The sequence below is a fragment of the Biomphalaria glabrata genome, chromosome 3 (genome assembly GCF_947242115.1).
Source record: "Biomphalaria glabrata chromosome 3, xgBioGlab47.1, whole genome shotgun sequence".
NCBI classification, from domain to species: domain Eukaryota; kingdom Metazoa; phylum Mollusca; class Gastropoda; family Planorbidae; genus Biomphalaria; species Biomphalaria glabrata.
In genome coordinates, this window is record NC_074713.1 from 19,660,344 (window position 1) to 19,674,784 (window position 14,441).

The 14,441-nt window shown below is 37.5% G+C and overlaps 1 protein-coding gene across 1 annotated transcript; it reads left to right on the forward strand.

Annotated features, from left to right (window-relative positions):
* The first annotated feature begins 8,714 nt into the window (after nucleotides 1-8,714).
* On the forward strand, nucleotides 8,715-11,656 carry LOC106069208 (metal transporter CNNM4-like). Its single transcript, XM_013228821.2, has one exon. The coding sequence runs from the start codon at nucleotides 8,868-8,870 to the stop codon at nucleotides 11,538-11,540; it is 2,673 nt and encodes an 890-aa protein (XP_013084275.2). The 5' UTR covers nucleotides 8,715-8,867; the 3' UTR covers nucleotides 11,541-11,656.
* Nucleotides 11,657-14,441: the final 2,785 nt, after the last annotated feature.

Sequence of the window (14,441 nt, forward strand, 5' to 3'; positions counted from 1 at the left end):
CTTTAAAAAAAAATCATGTTGAAAATTTTAAAAATGTAATGTCCACTATACTAAGATGTTATCGTAACATTTTTTATTTTTTTTTGCGTTGGTGTTGAAGTAATCAGTCATGTCTGCAGGTCAGACAAAAGAAACGTGTGCGGCACACTCTCAGACCGTTGTGACACAGGTTTAGTGTGACGAACCTAACAGTACACAAATTAAATATACACAAATAAAATAATAAAAAATAATAAAAAAAAATAAAGCTTATATAAGAAAATGAACCACACAATTATTGCCATATATCGTAATACTGCAAGATTTATCTTCCTTTCTCTATAATTATCAATTACCGCTTATTAATTAACTAATATGTTAATTTTTTAATTGTCTCGTGTGTTGTCATTGACAATGAATAATTGTGCAGAGTATCAAATTGATCCAAGAATGGCTAGTGGGGGAAAATACGTGACAAAATTTGAATAAGCTTTGTAAAAAAAAAAAAAAAAAAAAAAGTGGTCTTTATTGAGTGAAGCTGCATCAAACCAAGGTTTTCTAACGCCATCCTATAGATGTCAGCTTGCTGAGGTAACTAAACGTAATGTCGTTTAGTATCTGGTGGAAACGTAAGCTGCAATACACTGGCTTTAAAAAAAGGGGGGGGGCCTTGTTAGGTTATTTTTTGTTGGAGATATGTCTACTAAAGTAGGTTGCAATAGTTCACGTGATTAGAATGGTCCCTTGGTGATCTACATTCAACATTCACGCAACATTCACCATTCACTCAACATTCACTCAACACTCAACATTCACTTATTCAACATTCACTCAACGTTCAACATTCACTCAACATTCACTTATTCAACATTCACTCAACATTCAACATTCACTCAACACTCACTCAACATTCAACAGTTACTCAAGATTCAACATTCACTCAACATTCAACATCCACTCAACATTCACTCAATATTCAACATTCACTCAACATTCAACATTCACTCAACATTCAACAGTTACTCTATGGACTGAGATGTTAAGACGTGTGCCAAGACTTTACGACTAAACAACTCATAAAGATATAAGCCCTCTAAACAACTCATAAAGACATAAGCCCTCTAAACAACTCATAAAGATATAAGCCCTCTAAACAACTTATAAAGATATAAGCCCTCTAAACAACTCATAAAGATATAAGCCTTCTAAACAACTCATAAAGACATTAGCCTTCTAAACAACTCATAAAGATATAAGCCTTCTAAACAGCTCATAAAGACATAAGCCTTCTAAACAACTCATAAAGACATAAGCTTCTAAACAACTCATAAAGATATAAGCCCTCTAAACAACTCATAAAGACATAAGCCTTCTAAACAACTCATAAAGACATATGCCTTCTAAACAGCTCATAAAGATATAAGCCTTCTAAACAACTCATAAAGATATAAGCCCTCTAAACAACTCATAAAGACATAAGCCCTCTAAACAACTCATAAAGATATAAGCCCTCTAAACAACCCATAAAGATATAAGCCCTGAGACGCCCCTGATGTCAAAGTCTCCAACTCTTTAATTTACTTAATTAACGACCCAGATATATTTAGATTCCTCAAATTACTAGGCCGTTATTTTGAACTCACCTTATCTCTGTCATTAAAAAAAAATGAACTTCAGAAAATGGCCTCATGTGTTACATACAGGTAAGTTATCCTGTGATAGTCCAATTCTCGTTCAATTCATTTTGTTTTCCGTGGGGTCAAATTCTGCGGACTCATCGTGCTTCCGGACATTAGCCTGTGGCCTGTGTTTTGATTTGAAGACATGTGTGGGTGCAACTCTGTGACATTCTTAAGCTGCTAAACTAACACACACAAAAAATACATTTTGAACTGGATTTATTTTATCTTATAAACTACAGACGTTACTTCAATAAAGAAAATGATAACGTTTAAGTAAGCCATACTTCCCATAACCTATACATAAAGCTATACTCTGAGCTTTCTAAAATGTATTGCTTTGTTATGACTAGAATAAATACATGGGACTAAATGAAATGTAATGGATATCTCTAAGGTAATAACTTTCTGAAGGCATGCCTGACTGGCGTTTAACTATTTTACATATTTACAGTCCATGGGCTAAAAATGGGCCTTGCTAGTGTATTTTTTTTCTACTAAAGTACATTACAGAAGTTCACGTGATTAAAAGGACCCTGTGGCAGGGGCGGACTGGCTATATGGGCAAACGGGCAAATGCCCGGTGGGCAGACAACTTAAAAAAAGTGACAGCAGCAAGACACAAAGGCCCGAACCCGTTTTCTTGTCTTTTGTTTTTTTTTTAATTCATATTACAATTAATTTTGTTTGAAATTCAACAAGAATATCAACAAAAAAAAAACACTATACACTGTACGTATTATCATTTGCAAAACGTTAAACCGTACTTTCTGCTATGCACGAGCGGCATGGACTGCTTTGATGTCTTCGAGGTTGTATTTGGCCTAATCATTTTGCTTGTCGGCATGGGTCTTTGATGGCTTTCCCATTTTTTTTTTTTTACTCCTTTCCTCCCCCGTCTTTTAATGGTTCCAATGAAATTTTACAAAAAAGAGGGATGAGAGAGGTTAAGCTAGAAAACATTGATATAACGCAGCAAAAAAAAATAGGCGCGACAATTAGCTCTTTAACAATTAACTTTAACACATACACACAGCCGCGAAATTGCAAACCACCCAACTTACTCACAGCTCAATATGGGTATAAAGCTTTACTTTCTGCGATTTGAAAAAAAAAGCAAGTTTCTTTTTGTTTATTTCTAATAACATATCTAAAAATACTATACTTAAGGTTTACAAAAAAATATTTAATTGAAAAATAAATCTAGATCTAAATCAATTTTTATACTATTATAATTAATGGCAAACTTATGCTTAGTATGAAGTCATTAATGATGAAAATTATTACAATAATTACACAAATGTATATTATGCTGTCACATCCGATATTTAATGAAAGGAGATTTATATTTCAAATAATGGGTCATGGTATATTCATATACAAAACGCTTTTTTTGAGAATTTACTAGGAGGAAGCAAGAGCTTTTCACATTAAGTAAGTGCCTCTCTAACTGTTCTGCTTTCTCTTATCTTTTAATGGAATGGGTTGCCTGAGTCAGCCAGGAAAGCCAATGATTAGCATATTTTAAGTCACAGATCAACATGCTTGACTAGATTGACACATGAAATGCCTAAAGCATAACAATCTTATTTTTTTAAGGAAAGATCTGTAATCTATAAGTAATACTAAAAAGCTTCAAACTCAGTAGGCTTCTATTGTCTTGTATATAGTTTTCAGACTACATACATATATGAATAAAATACATTATGTAATCCTACGAATGCATACATCCAGTTTTCGATGCGTTATCAAACATTATATATTTTGTAGAGAATTAAGCTTACACCTATAATATAACACATGGGCGTAGACGGGAGGAGAGGGTCTTCAAACCATCACTTGCCTCAGACCTCATTGTCTGAAAGGGAAACTTTATTTACTGCCCCAGTGCAGCCAACCTATGCAAACTACAGTCACCAAATTTCATGAGCGTAGCCAAAAGAGGTTTTGTGGTTTCCCTTCCCCTTCAATACAAAAACTAAAGCATTTTACCATTTTCTAGCAGTCGCTGGACTCCATTGAATAGCAGATTTGGTTTTCGAATTTTTTTTAGCGGAAGAGTAGCAGGCTAATTGCACTGTAGACAGGGCCGGTCTTAGGCCACTGCAACCTATGCGGCCGCAGTGGGCCCGCACTTTCATAGGCCCCTCGCGAATTCTAGGTGTAAATTATTAAAGTAAACCATTTTAACTTATGGGTTTCTGGAATTCTCCTGAAATTGTAAAATATACAAAAAAAATTCATGAAAATCTACTGAAATTATTAAAATCTTCTGAAAACTGGTGCAAATCTCCTTAAAAACAGACACAATAGTCATTTCTGGGTATCATTCAATATGGAAAACGCCAATCCTAATAGCAATAAAAAAAAACGGCATTGTCAGCTTTCATTTAATAAAAAATAAATAATAATGCGAATTTTAACCAAAACAAAAAGTTCAAATTCTTAGTTTACTTTAATAGTCACTGGCATACAGAGTCAACTAAATCCGCTCATTGCTACTTTTAAACAAAATAGAGATAAAAAAAAAATCCGTTTTTGTACTTTAATTTGACAAATCTAGTTAAAGCCTGTAGGGAAAAAAAATGAAGTTAAAGTAATGAGAATATTACCATCAAATGCCAAGCTCTATAGGATTTGATGGTGTCAACTCTACAGGGGTGAAAAAAAAAGTAAATTTAACCGTAATTTGCTGTTGTTACTATTTATGCTATAGGTGTAGCTATTACTTGGTATATTTACATGTTTAATTTTTAATTAGCCAGTCTATCGTTATATAGGGGTACGGATATCCCCGTTCCCCTTGAACACATCAGCTGCGTGGAGACAGGGGAACTGCTGTGTGGGCGACATCGACACCGATCATAAATATTGCCCATGCTTTCATCTCACTTATCCAAAGCCCTAACTGGCTAACCCATATGTGGACGGGAATGTCTCCCCAGGATATGGGCTCTAGAGTCACATGAAAAAAGTGTTCCACGGGATGAACTATCGTCGTTTTACGACTGAAGGAGGCCAAACTTTTATTTATTGCACTCCAGTCGCTCGCTCTCTCTCTCTCTCTCTCTCTGGTTTTTCTTACTCTCCCTCTCTCTTCTCTCTCTGACAAACCATCTCTTCGATATTGCTACTGTGAATGTGTGTTGGAGCATAATTAAAATTGAACTATTGACAATCGACTGAGAAGTCCCTCCCAGTAATCCGCCCTTGAGTCGACAGGAGTATAGCAATTTCTTAAACATTGAGTAAATACGTCACGTGATCAAAAGTAAAGGTAAAAAAGTAACCATTGAGGCTAAACTAGAAGACAGCAGTTTGATATATCTCTTTGCCCACTGGCTATTTCAGTCGCCTTTGGTAGACAATGGCCTTAACAAAAAAAGAGGAAGCGGTCATGGTCAAGGCTTTAGCAAAGAATACCTTTGTGTGGTGACGATGGGCCTGAGGACTACGTCGGGATATTTAAGGCCAGAAATAAAGTGCTCTAAATGAGTTTCAAAAACTACTCTAAAGTAATTCATTAGGTTACCTCGACCGCTTTACGGACCAATATTAAGGACTAGTTCCTTTGTTTTCTTTATAATACAGACGTTACTTTAAAAAAGAAGATGATTACGTCCTACGCGTCATGCATTTAGTCATGAATATTAACCAATGACTTAAATTCTGCCAAGTCACTGGATTTCCTGGCTAGCTCAGGCAACCCATTCCATGCTCTAATATTACTAGGGAAGAAGGAGTATTTGTACAAATTTGTCCTAGCATATGGGATGAGGAATGTGCCTTTATCTTTGTGTCTTTCAGAGTATTTTATTAAATTTTGTTTTTGTATTTGAAGATTATGGTTCAGTGTTTTATGTATGATTGCTACTTTACTTTTGAGCCTTCTGTCCTGAAGGCTTTCTAAATTTAGTGATTTTACTAAAGGTGTTACTCTAGTCAAATGTGAATATTCGTTTGTTATGAATCTCACTGCTCTATTTTGTGTCTGTTCCAGTTTCTTAATGTTTTCTTGAGTTGAGGGGTCCCAAACGGAGGATGCATATTCTATTATTGGCCTAACCAAGGTTAAATAACATTTTAGTTTTATGTTCTTATTTGATTTATAGAAATTTCTTTTAATAAATCCTAATGCTTTGTTTGATTTTTTTTTTAGTTTCATCAATATGTGGATTCCATGACAGTTTTTCATTTATTATAACACCTAGGTATTTTGCGTTTTTAGTCTGTGTTACTGGTTTGCCATGAATAAGATAAGTGGCATTAATTTGTTTTAGTTTTTTTGTTACTCTTAACAACTGACATTTTTCTGGGTGGAAAGACATGCTCCAATTTGATTCCCATTTCTGTAATTCATCTAATTCTCTTTGTAAAATATCTGTGTCTTGTGTTGTTTTTATTGTTCTATATATTATGCAATCGTCTGCAAATAATCTGACTTTTGTTCCTGAAGTAATGCAATTTGGTAAATCATTTATGTAAATTAAAAATAGTAGTGGACCCAAGACTGTTCCTTGAGGTACATCTGAGTTTACTGTTATCGGTGTTGATTTAGAGCCATTTATTATTACAGTTTGTTCTCTCCCTATCAGAAAATCTTTTATCCACTGATGCAGTGGACCATTAATGCCGAAATATTTTAATTTTTTAAGCAAACTATGGTGGTGAACTTTGTTAAAAGCCTTAGAAAAATCTAGTAAGATAGCATCTCTTGGTTCACTATTATCTAAACCTTGTGAAAAATCATCAATTAGTCCTATTAGTTGTGTTTCACATGATCTATATTTCCTAAAGCCATGTTGGTATGGTGTGAGGACATTATGTTTGTCTAAGTGGTTTATGATGTTGCTATATATTATGTGTTCTAGGATTTTACATGTGATGCTGGTAAGTGATACTGGTCTGTAGTTTCCTGGGTCAGATTATTCTCCTTTTTTTAAATTTTTGAAATGTAACTCAGATATCTAGTGTACCTTATTTTGGAGAGACACTCCTGTCCACATATATATTGCAGGTCAAGGTGGCGCTTTCCATTTGGTTGTAGATTCCAGGAGCCGTCCATTTTCCGTATGGCACGCTTTTCTTCAAGAGCTGATGCCAATGTTTTCTCGCTGTCTGTTCTGTTAAGAACATTTCTACTGTCAAAGTAATGTTCCACTTTTGTAAGCTTTTACCAAGTAAGTTTTCAAACAGCAATTGTTGAGAGACAGACAGACATAGACTTTCATAGCTGAACTTCCAGCCAGAAAGTATTTGTAGGTGAAATGTAACTCAGATATCTTCCAGCCAGAAAGTATTTGTAGGTGAAATGTAACTCAGATATCTAGTGTACCTTATTTTGGAGAGACACTCCCGTCCACATATATATTGCAGGTCAAGGTGGCTTTCCATTTGGTTGTAGATTCCAGGAGCCGTCCATTTTCCGTATGGCACGCTTTTCTTCAAGAGCTGATGCCAATGTTTTCTCGCTGTCTATAGCTTTCTTGGTCACCGTCTCTCTCCAACTAGTGCGCGGTCTAAGGCTATGTCCCAATGGTCAGTATCAATGTTCACTGATTTAAAAATTCCGTTTTATCACATCCACGTAACGGAGATGGGGGCGACCAGTTTTTCTTGAGCCAGACGCGAGTTGCCCGTACAGAAGTAGATCTAAACATTCCTGAATAAACCTTGAATCATACTAGAGACTTAGAGCTAGGCTAGTAGACATAGAGCCATAGAGTTCTACTATGTTTATACTAGAGACGGAGCTAGGCTAGTAGACATAGAGCCATAGAGTTCTACTATGTTTATACTAGAGACTTAGAGCTAGGCTAGTTGACATAGAGCCATAGAGTTCTACTATGTTTATACTAGAGACTTGGAGCTAGGCTAGTTGACATAGAGCCATAGAGTTCTACTATGTTTATACTAGAGACTTAGAGCTAGGCTAGTTGACATAGAGCCATAGAGTTCTACTATACCTTAGATCTAATCCATGTTTCGAAATTTTTCTCTTAAAAAATTTTTAGTACTATGCGAGGCCCCCTCCATGCGAAGGCCCTGAACACAATGTAGGAAAATCTCCAAAACTTTAGAAAATAAAAAAAAAACGAGACGAATCGTTCTAGATTATAATTTATGGCCTCGGGTGAAACGAGTCTGGAGAAGGTTTATCGGGGGGGGGGGGGAGTTGTGTCATCACTGACCAGCCAAGCGTGTCGTGCTATGTCTGTCCTGGTCACCCTGACTTGAATGACATCAGAACCCGCTCTCCTTGCCCAAGTCGTGGTCTTGTGCTGGCCATCTTATGACGACACGCTTGATGTGTTCGAGTAACTGACAAGTGAGGAAGGGGGTGGGGAAAGTTCGTTTTTTTTTCTTACTTGCGTGGAGTCGGACAGAGTACGTCTGAGGGTAATAGGCAGGGCTGGCCTTTTGAGAGAAGTGAATTTGGTGGTTTTATATGAAATAAACACAAAATTAAAAAGAATTAACAGCAAAAAAAAATGTACGCAACATAGTCATATATGTCTATGGTACGCAATTCATTAAAATCTGCTTATGTCTATATCAAAATCGACAAATAACTGAAATTTATAGGTTGCAATTTCGTAGCAGAGTTAGACAGAGTCATAGTGCTCTACTGTGTTTGAGATCTGATTCAAGTTTTGCATTTTTTCTCTAAATTTGTTTTAGTCCTGTTCAAGGCCCCCACCAATCGGAGGCACTATGCAGCTGCCTAGTTTGCCTATGCCTAAGGCCGACCCTGATGTACTGGTCATTGGCCAATATTATCTATTTTTAGTGATAAACACAGGTACCAATATTACTAGATCTCCAACTGCTGAATGCTGGGATAGATACAACTAGACACAACATTTACAAAGTGAGAGCTCATCCCCTCCCCTTGCCCTACTGAACCTAGAATTCGTTAGTACTGTTGATTCAACTGAGAATATTTACATCCTCGGAGTCATGGCCAGCTTAAACAAGACGCTGGACAAAGCCTAGCTTCCCTTGACCTAGTGACCACGTGACCAATGTGTTACAGTTTTCCTCCTCAGGACGGCCGTAATTTTGAATAAGAGCCTTTTGTTGTGCACTTGTCTGGTTTAAACTACCCCGGACCTGCAAAGACCATCACATGGCGCAGTGCTGTGTCCGGTCTGTGTAGCCAAGTTAGTATAAAAGTTATTACAACGCTGAACGTGCCAGGTTTCAAGAATGTGGAGACCAAATTCTGTCTTCTATTTAAGTGTACTCTGTCTTGTGTACTTATGTTGTGGGCAGAAGATAATGGCTATTTATTCCATGGATGAAAATTCCTACACTGGAAATGAAGGTTTGCTTGTTATTAATTACGACACGGATGCACAGATACGATTGATAGGTGCAGATCTGACTAATTCCACTATGCTGTACTTGACGCCTCATGTATCGGACTGTGACGGCGGGCCAGCGTCCAGAATATCTTACGTGAGTACAATCAATGGATTAAATGGCGTGGTGGAGTTGACATTACACAGTGACAGTAAAGATGAGTACTTGTACATGTGTGTCAAGGACGACAACGACAGCTCCACCAAATACACCCATCAAGGTGTTGAGAGCTGGTTGACATTTAACGCCAAACAAAGAGAAGATTCTGGTGGCTACTACATGCCGCTGGCCTTGCAGATTTTATGCTGCGGTGTCCTGCTGTTGCTGTCAGGACTTTTTAGCGGGCTGAACCTAGGACTGCTCGCTTTGGACCAGACGGAGTTGAAGATAATCAGCAAAGCGGGCTCGGAAAAGGAGAAAAATTGGGCCAAGAGGATTTCTCCACTTCGAAAACGAGGTAACTTTCTGTTATGTACATTTCTGCTGGGCAATGTTATTGTCAACAGCACGTTCACGATCTTGTTCAGCAACATGACCGACGGGCTGATTTCCCTCATCAGCTCCACCATTGGCATCGTCATCTTCGGCGAGATTGTGCCTCAAGCAATATGCTCACGCCACGGCCTGGCGGTGGGCGCCAACACATACTGGCTGACGATCCTTTTCATGGCGCTCACCTTTCCAGCTTCCTACCCAATTTCCTTGATCCTGGATAAAATTTTGGGCGAGGAAATAGGCCAGGTTTACAGCAAGGATAAATTGCAGGAGCTCATCAAAATGACGGCGGACAGCCGAGTTCTCCAAGACAACGAGGCTAACATCATGTCCGGCGCCATGCAGTTGACGAACAAATACGTGAAAGACGTGATGACCAAAATAGCCGATGTCTTCAAGCTCGGCATAAACAGAACTCTCAACTATGAGACCATGACAGAAATAATGAAGCATGGTTACACCCGTGTCCCTGTTTTCGACTCGGAGAATAATATTACATATTTGCTGAACACAAAGGATCTCGCTCTGATCGATCCCGACGATTGCATTCCGCTCAGCACTGTCTGCAAATTTTACGACCATCGACCTCTCTACGTCGACCACGACTGCAAACTGGATACCATACTCCAGGAGTTTCTAAAAGGAGATTCCCACATGGCTGTGGTACAAAAGCTTCACAACAATGGCAATCACGATCCTTATTTTGAGACTCTTGGCATTGTGACTCTGGAAGATGTCTTGGAAGAAATTCTTCAGCGGGAGATCATAGACGAAAAAGACGTGATCCTAGAAAACCGCCAAAGAGTGCCTCGAGCACGAAGTAGGCCAGAATTCGAAATACTTGGAGCTGAAGTTCAAAGATACAAATTGCCTAAACAGTTGGCCTTTGTGGCTTTCCAGTATTTAAGCACATCCGTGAAGCCATTTTCTGAAGATCACGTGGCAAAGCACGTGCTGCTGAACCTGATAAAGAAAGACATTGTCGTCAACCTAAAACCAACAGATCAGGTTACACAGAAGAACTACATCTACCAGAAAGGCGTCCCTTCTAACAAATTCGTGCTCATTCTTCAAGGCAACGTGGAGGTTATAGCTTGCGGAGAAAATATGGTGTTTGAGTGTGGACCTTTTAGCTACTTTGGAGTGGACGCACTCGATCTCGTAAGGAGACAGTCATCACTAAATGTGGTGAAAGCCGCGGATTATGTGCCCGACTTTTCAGTCCGAGCAGTCTCGGACCTCCAATATTTGTGCATTGACAGGTCGATGTATCTGGTAGCCCTGAGAACAACGAAGATGTTACGTAACTCTGGAAGTAAAGCTGTGACCGAGACGTTTGAGGCTGAAATGGAAAAAATGGCGTCTAAGCTGGAAAGTTATGGCAGCAGTGGTTTTGGTAGCTACGCCAGTCCTACCATGGCAGTCAAGTCTTTGCACAATGACTTTGGTGGTGAGAAAATGCGTTTAACCACATCATTAGACCACTCAGCGTTCATACAAACATGTCTCTCCTCTCCAGCAGAGCTTCACAAGTCTTGTCGCTCTATTTCATCAGACACCAATAAAGAGAATCTTGAAGTTAAAAAAGAAACCTGTAATTCATTGCCAAACTATTTCCCCATCGTTCAACCAATTATTCCCAAGAAAGGTGAAAGTGGCGATACGGAATCTGCTTTCCTCATCCCACCAGCAGAGACTTCCACCAACCCATTTCATGTGTCATCGCCCATGACAAGCAGCCACACAGTTCCAGCACTAGGCACTCCACCAGCATGGAAGCGTGGAATGGGGGACAGGATAACGTCTCCGCTAGGCAGCCCAAACGAACGTCAAGTTATCATTACAGTGACAAACTGTGAAGATGAAACCATCGTTTTTGAAAAGATTCCTTTGATATCTCCCAAATCTTCGCCCTTACCGTCCAACACAACAGATGATTCAATGGTGCCAACTCTAAGTCAAAACAAGTACGATGATCTGGCACTTCTCTTGTCACAAAATGGTGGTAGAGTTACTAAGTAAAAAAAAAAAAAACACTCAATTATTATTTTCCTTTTGTCATTTTCTTTATTCCAATTTAATTAAATTTTTATGAATGTTAATAGTTGAAATGTCCATACCACTTCTAGTCTGTCCAATTATTTTCAGATAATTTATACTTCTTCAACTACATTTCTTTCACTGGACAGTGCATTAAATTTACTCATTGAATAGTGGATCAAGTTTTATGCTTTTTTTTAACTTCTAGTTTTGTTTTTCTTAGTAATCTTTTAGTATTTCCAGAACATTAATAGGTAAACAATTTTATGCAATATAGTCATAGAACTTTCTTTGGTATGTTAGTAACAATCGAATTGTCTTCCTTAAGATACATTTTTTAAACTCGCGTGGGCACCATTAACTAGAATATTTTCTGCTAGCATATTTCTAACTCATGTGTTTTAGAAAGTATCTAGAATGCTAATTTTTAACCAAATTGATATTGTGACTTAAATTTTTGAAAAATTACTTATTTTAAAGTTTCATTTTACAAAATTAAAGAAACTAGAAATGTAAAAAAACACATATTAATAAGGAAATAAAATTATAGCAGAGTTGTCTTACAAATTTTGCCCCCTAGAACTTTATAAAACAATTTCAATATGGACCCTTCAGACAATGATAAAAGTGAATCTAATGTCTTCTTCATTTAGCCAGATTTTTGCTGCGGAGCTCTTTTAAATTCAACGTACAATTAAACAAAACAGAAATACCCCCCCCCCCCCAGCGTAAATATTGAATTTAAAACCTTTGTACACAATGGGTATTTCATCAGTTTTCGACGCGCTTGTTAAGATAAGGATTAAGGGACGTCTATGTAAAGGGGTGGGATGGCAAAAACTTTTCAAACAAGCAAACAAAAATCATTTGGACGATATTGCATCGTAGCTAAATTACTCAGAGATTTATAAAATCACAAAAATGTTCAGTACTTTTTTCTGCTCTCACTAAATCAAGGGGAAAGTACTCAGAGACAGACCTTGAATATAGCATACCCGTACTCATTGTATTTATAAAAATAAAGGGCAATAATCTGATTTAAAAATGCACTTTGTTTACCTTAAGGAATGTTCCACTTAGTCCTACGTCTTTTTCGATATTTTATAATGTGCATCTTATAAATAAACAAATGTTATTTTATAAAAAAGATTGCTAGGACCCACTGATTTCATGCACTTTTAAACAGACACAGAGAAAAGTAAACATTTATGTTTCCAAATTTACAACACATCAATGTCACCGAGAGTATAATTTTAGACCCACTATGTTTGCAAATCTATAACACATCAATGTCACCGAGAGTATAATTTTAGACCCACTATGTTTCCAAATCTACAACACATCAATGTCACTGAGAGTATAATTTTAGACCCACTATGTTTGCAAATCTACAACACATTAATGTCACCGAGAGTATAATTTTAGACCCGCTTCTTTTTTTGAATGCATTTGTAATTTCATCTTGAAACAAAAGCTAAAGGCTGCGATGAGCTAAACAAAAAGATAATTCACAGAAATGGGAGTCTAATTGAATCCTGTTTCTCACATAGAACAATCCTAGTTTCCATTGTACCGCCTACTAGGGACCTTGAAAACGATGAATACATGAACATTTCTGTTTGTGTGTTTGTTCAATTTAATGTGGGATGTTGTTGTTATAATTGAAACAGAGAGTCGGTGTAATCAAATTTCCAATAAGGATAATAAGGCAGCCGTAGTCTTAAATAAATATATACACAGAGCACGCACACACATCAACTTATTCTCTTATTCATAGTAAACCAGTGACTCGAGTCTGTAGTAGACCTATTACAAAATTACAAACTTAAGAAAAATGAATCAGACACAAGTATAAAAAAAAGTTATTTTATTTGAAACTGTCTTTCAAAGCCACGTTGCACATCTTGCTGAATCAGCCAGTGATAACTAAAAATTATTTAATCAAAGCTTTTATATCTCTTATTAACAAAAGCGACAAGATCAACACTTCAATTTGCAAAGGATGGGGGAAAGATGTAAAATTAATCCCGTTTTCTTTTAAAGAGACACTTATAAATTAATTAGCTTAAGACTTTATTGAGATGGACAACGGCGTTGTCTGTATCAGGTGTGTCAAAATATGTAGGTCTTTATTGGGTTTGCGTAGTCACGCGTAATACTCGTCTTTACGAGTCTACACAAAAAGGTAAATGAATTGTTCAGTTTCCCCCCTCTTAACCCTAGTCTCACCTAAATTGTGCCATGTCTGAAGACGATCAGATTTCGTTTCCATCTTTTATTTATAATTGAATGCCAACCATTAGATGTTGACAAAAATAAACACGCGCCAACGCTTTTCATGCATGTTGTTACCGAGGGAATAGGTTTCCAAGGGATTAAGTTACATTTATCGTTACATTTATCACCATGGATTTATGTAGCCTATGTAGTAAAAGTAAAGTTCCCCTTTCAGACCTTGTGGCCTATAGGCCACATAATGTAAAGGTCATCTGTTTCTCTGGCCTATGGCTAACGAGGGTGTCATGTGGCCAGCACAACGACCAACTGCCTTTAATTTTCCTCAACTAGTGTCAGGTACCCATTAGAGCTGGGTAGTGTCAGGTACCTATTAGAGCTGGCTGAACTCAGAGGCGCCCAAAGATCCCGAAATTAAAAATCCCAGTGTTCAACATGATTCGAGCGCCAAGCGCTTTACCGCTCAGCCACCGCGCCCAGCCTACGTAGTATTTATTATACACTAAGCAGGGGCGGACTGGGTGTCAAAATCAGCCCGGGCATTTCTATAAAATTCGGCCAACAAATTCTCTATAATGTGATGGGCATCCATTTCTAGGTGTATCGGTCCTTAAAAATCATTGTTAAGTTTGATAATGTATCGATATG

What these genes read in the sequence shown, in the direction of transcription:
- LOC106069208 (XM_013228821.2), top strand. Translation starts at nt 8,868, where the DNA reads ATGTGGAGACCAAATTCTGTCTTCTATTTAAGTGTACTCTGTCTTGTG.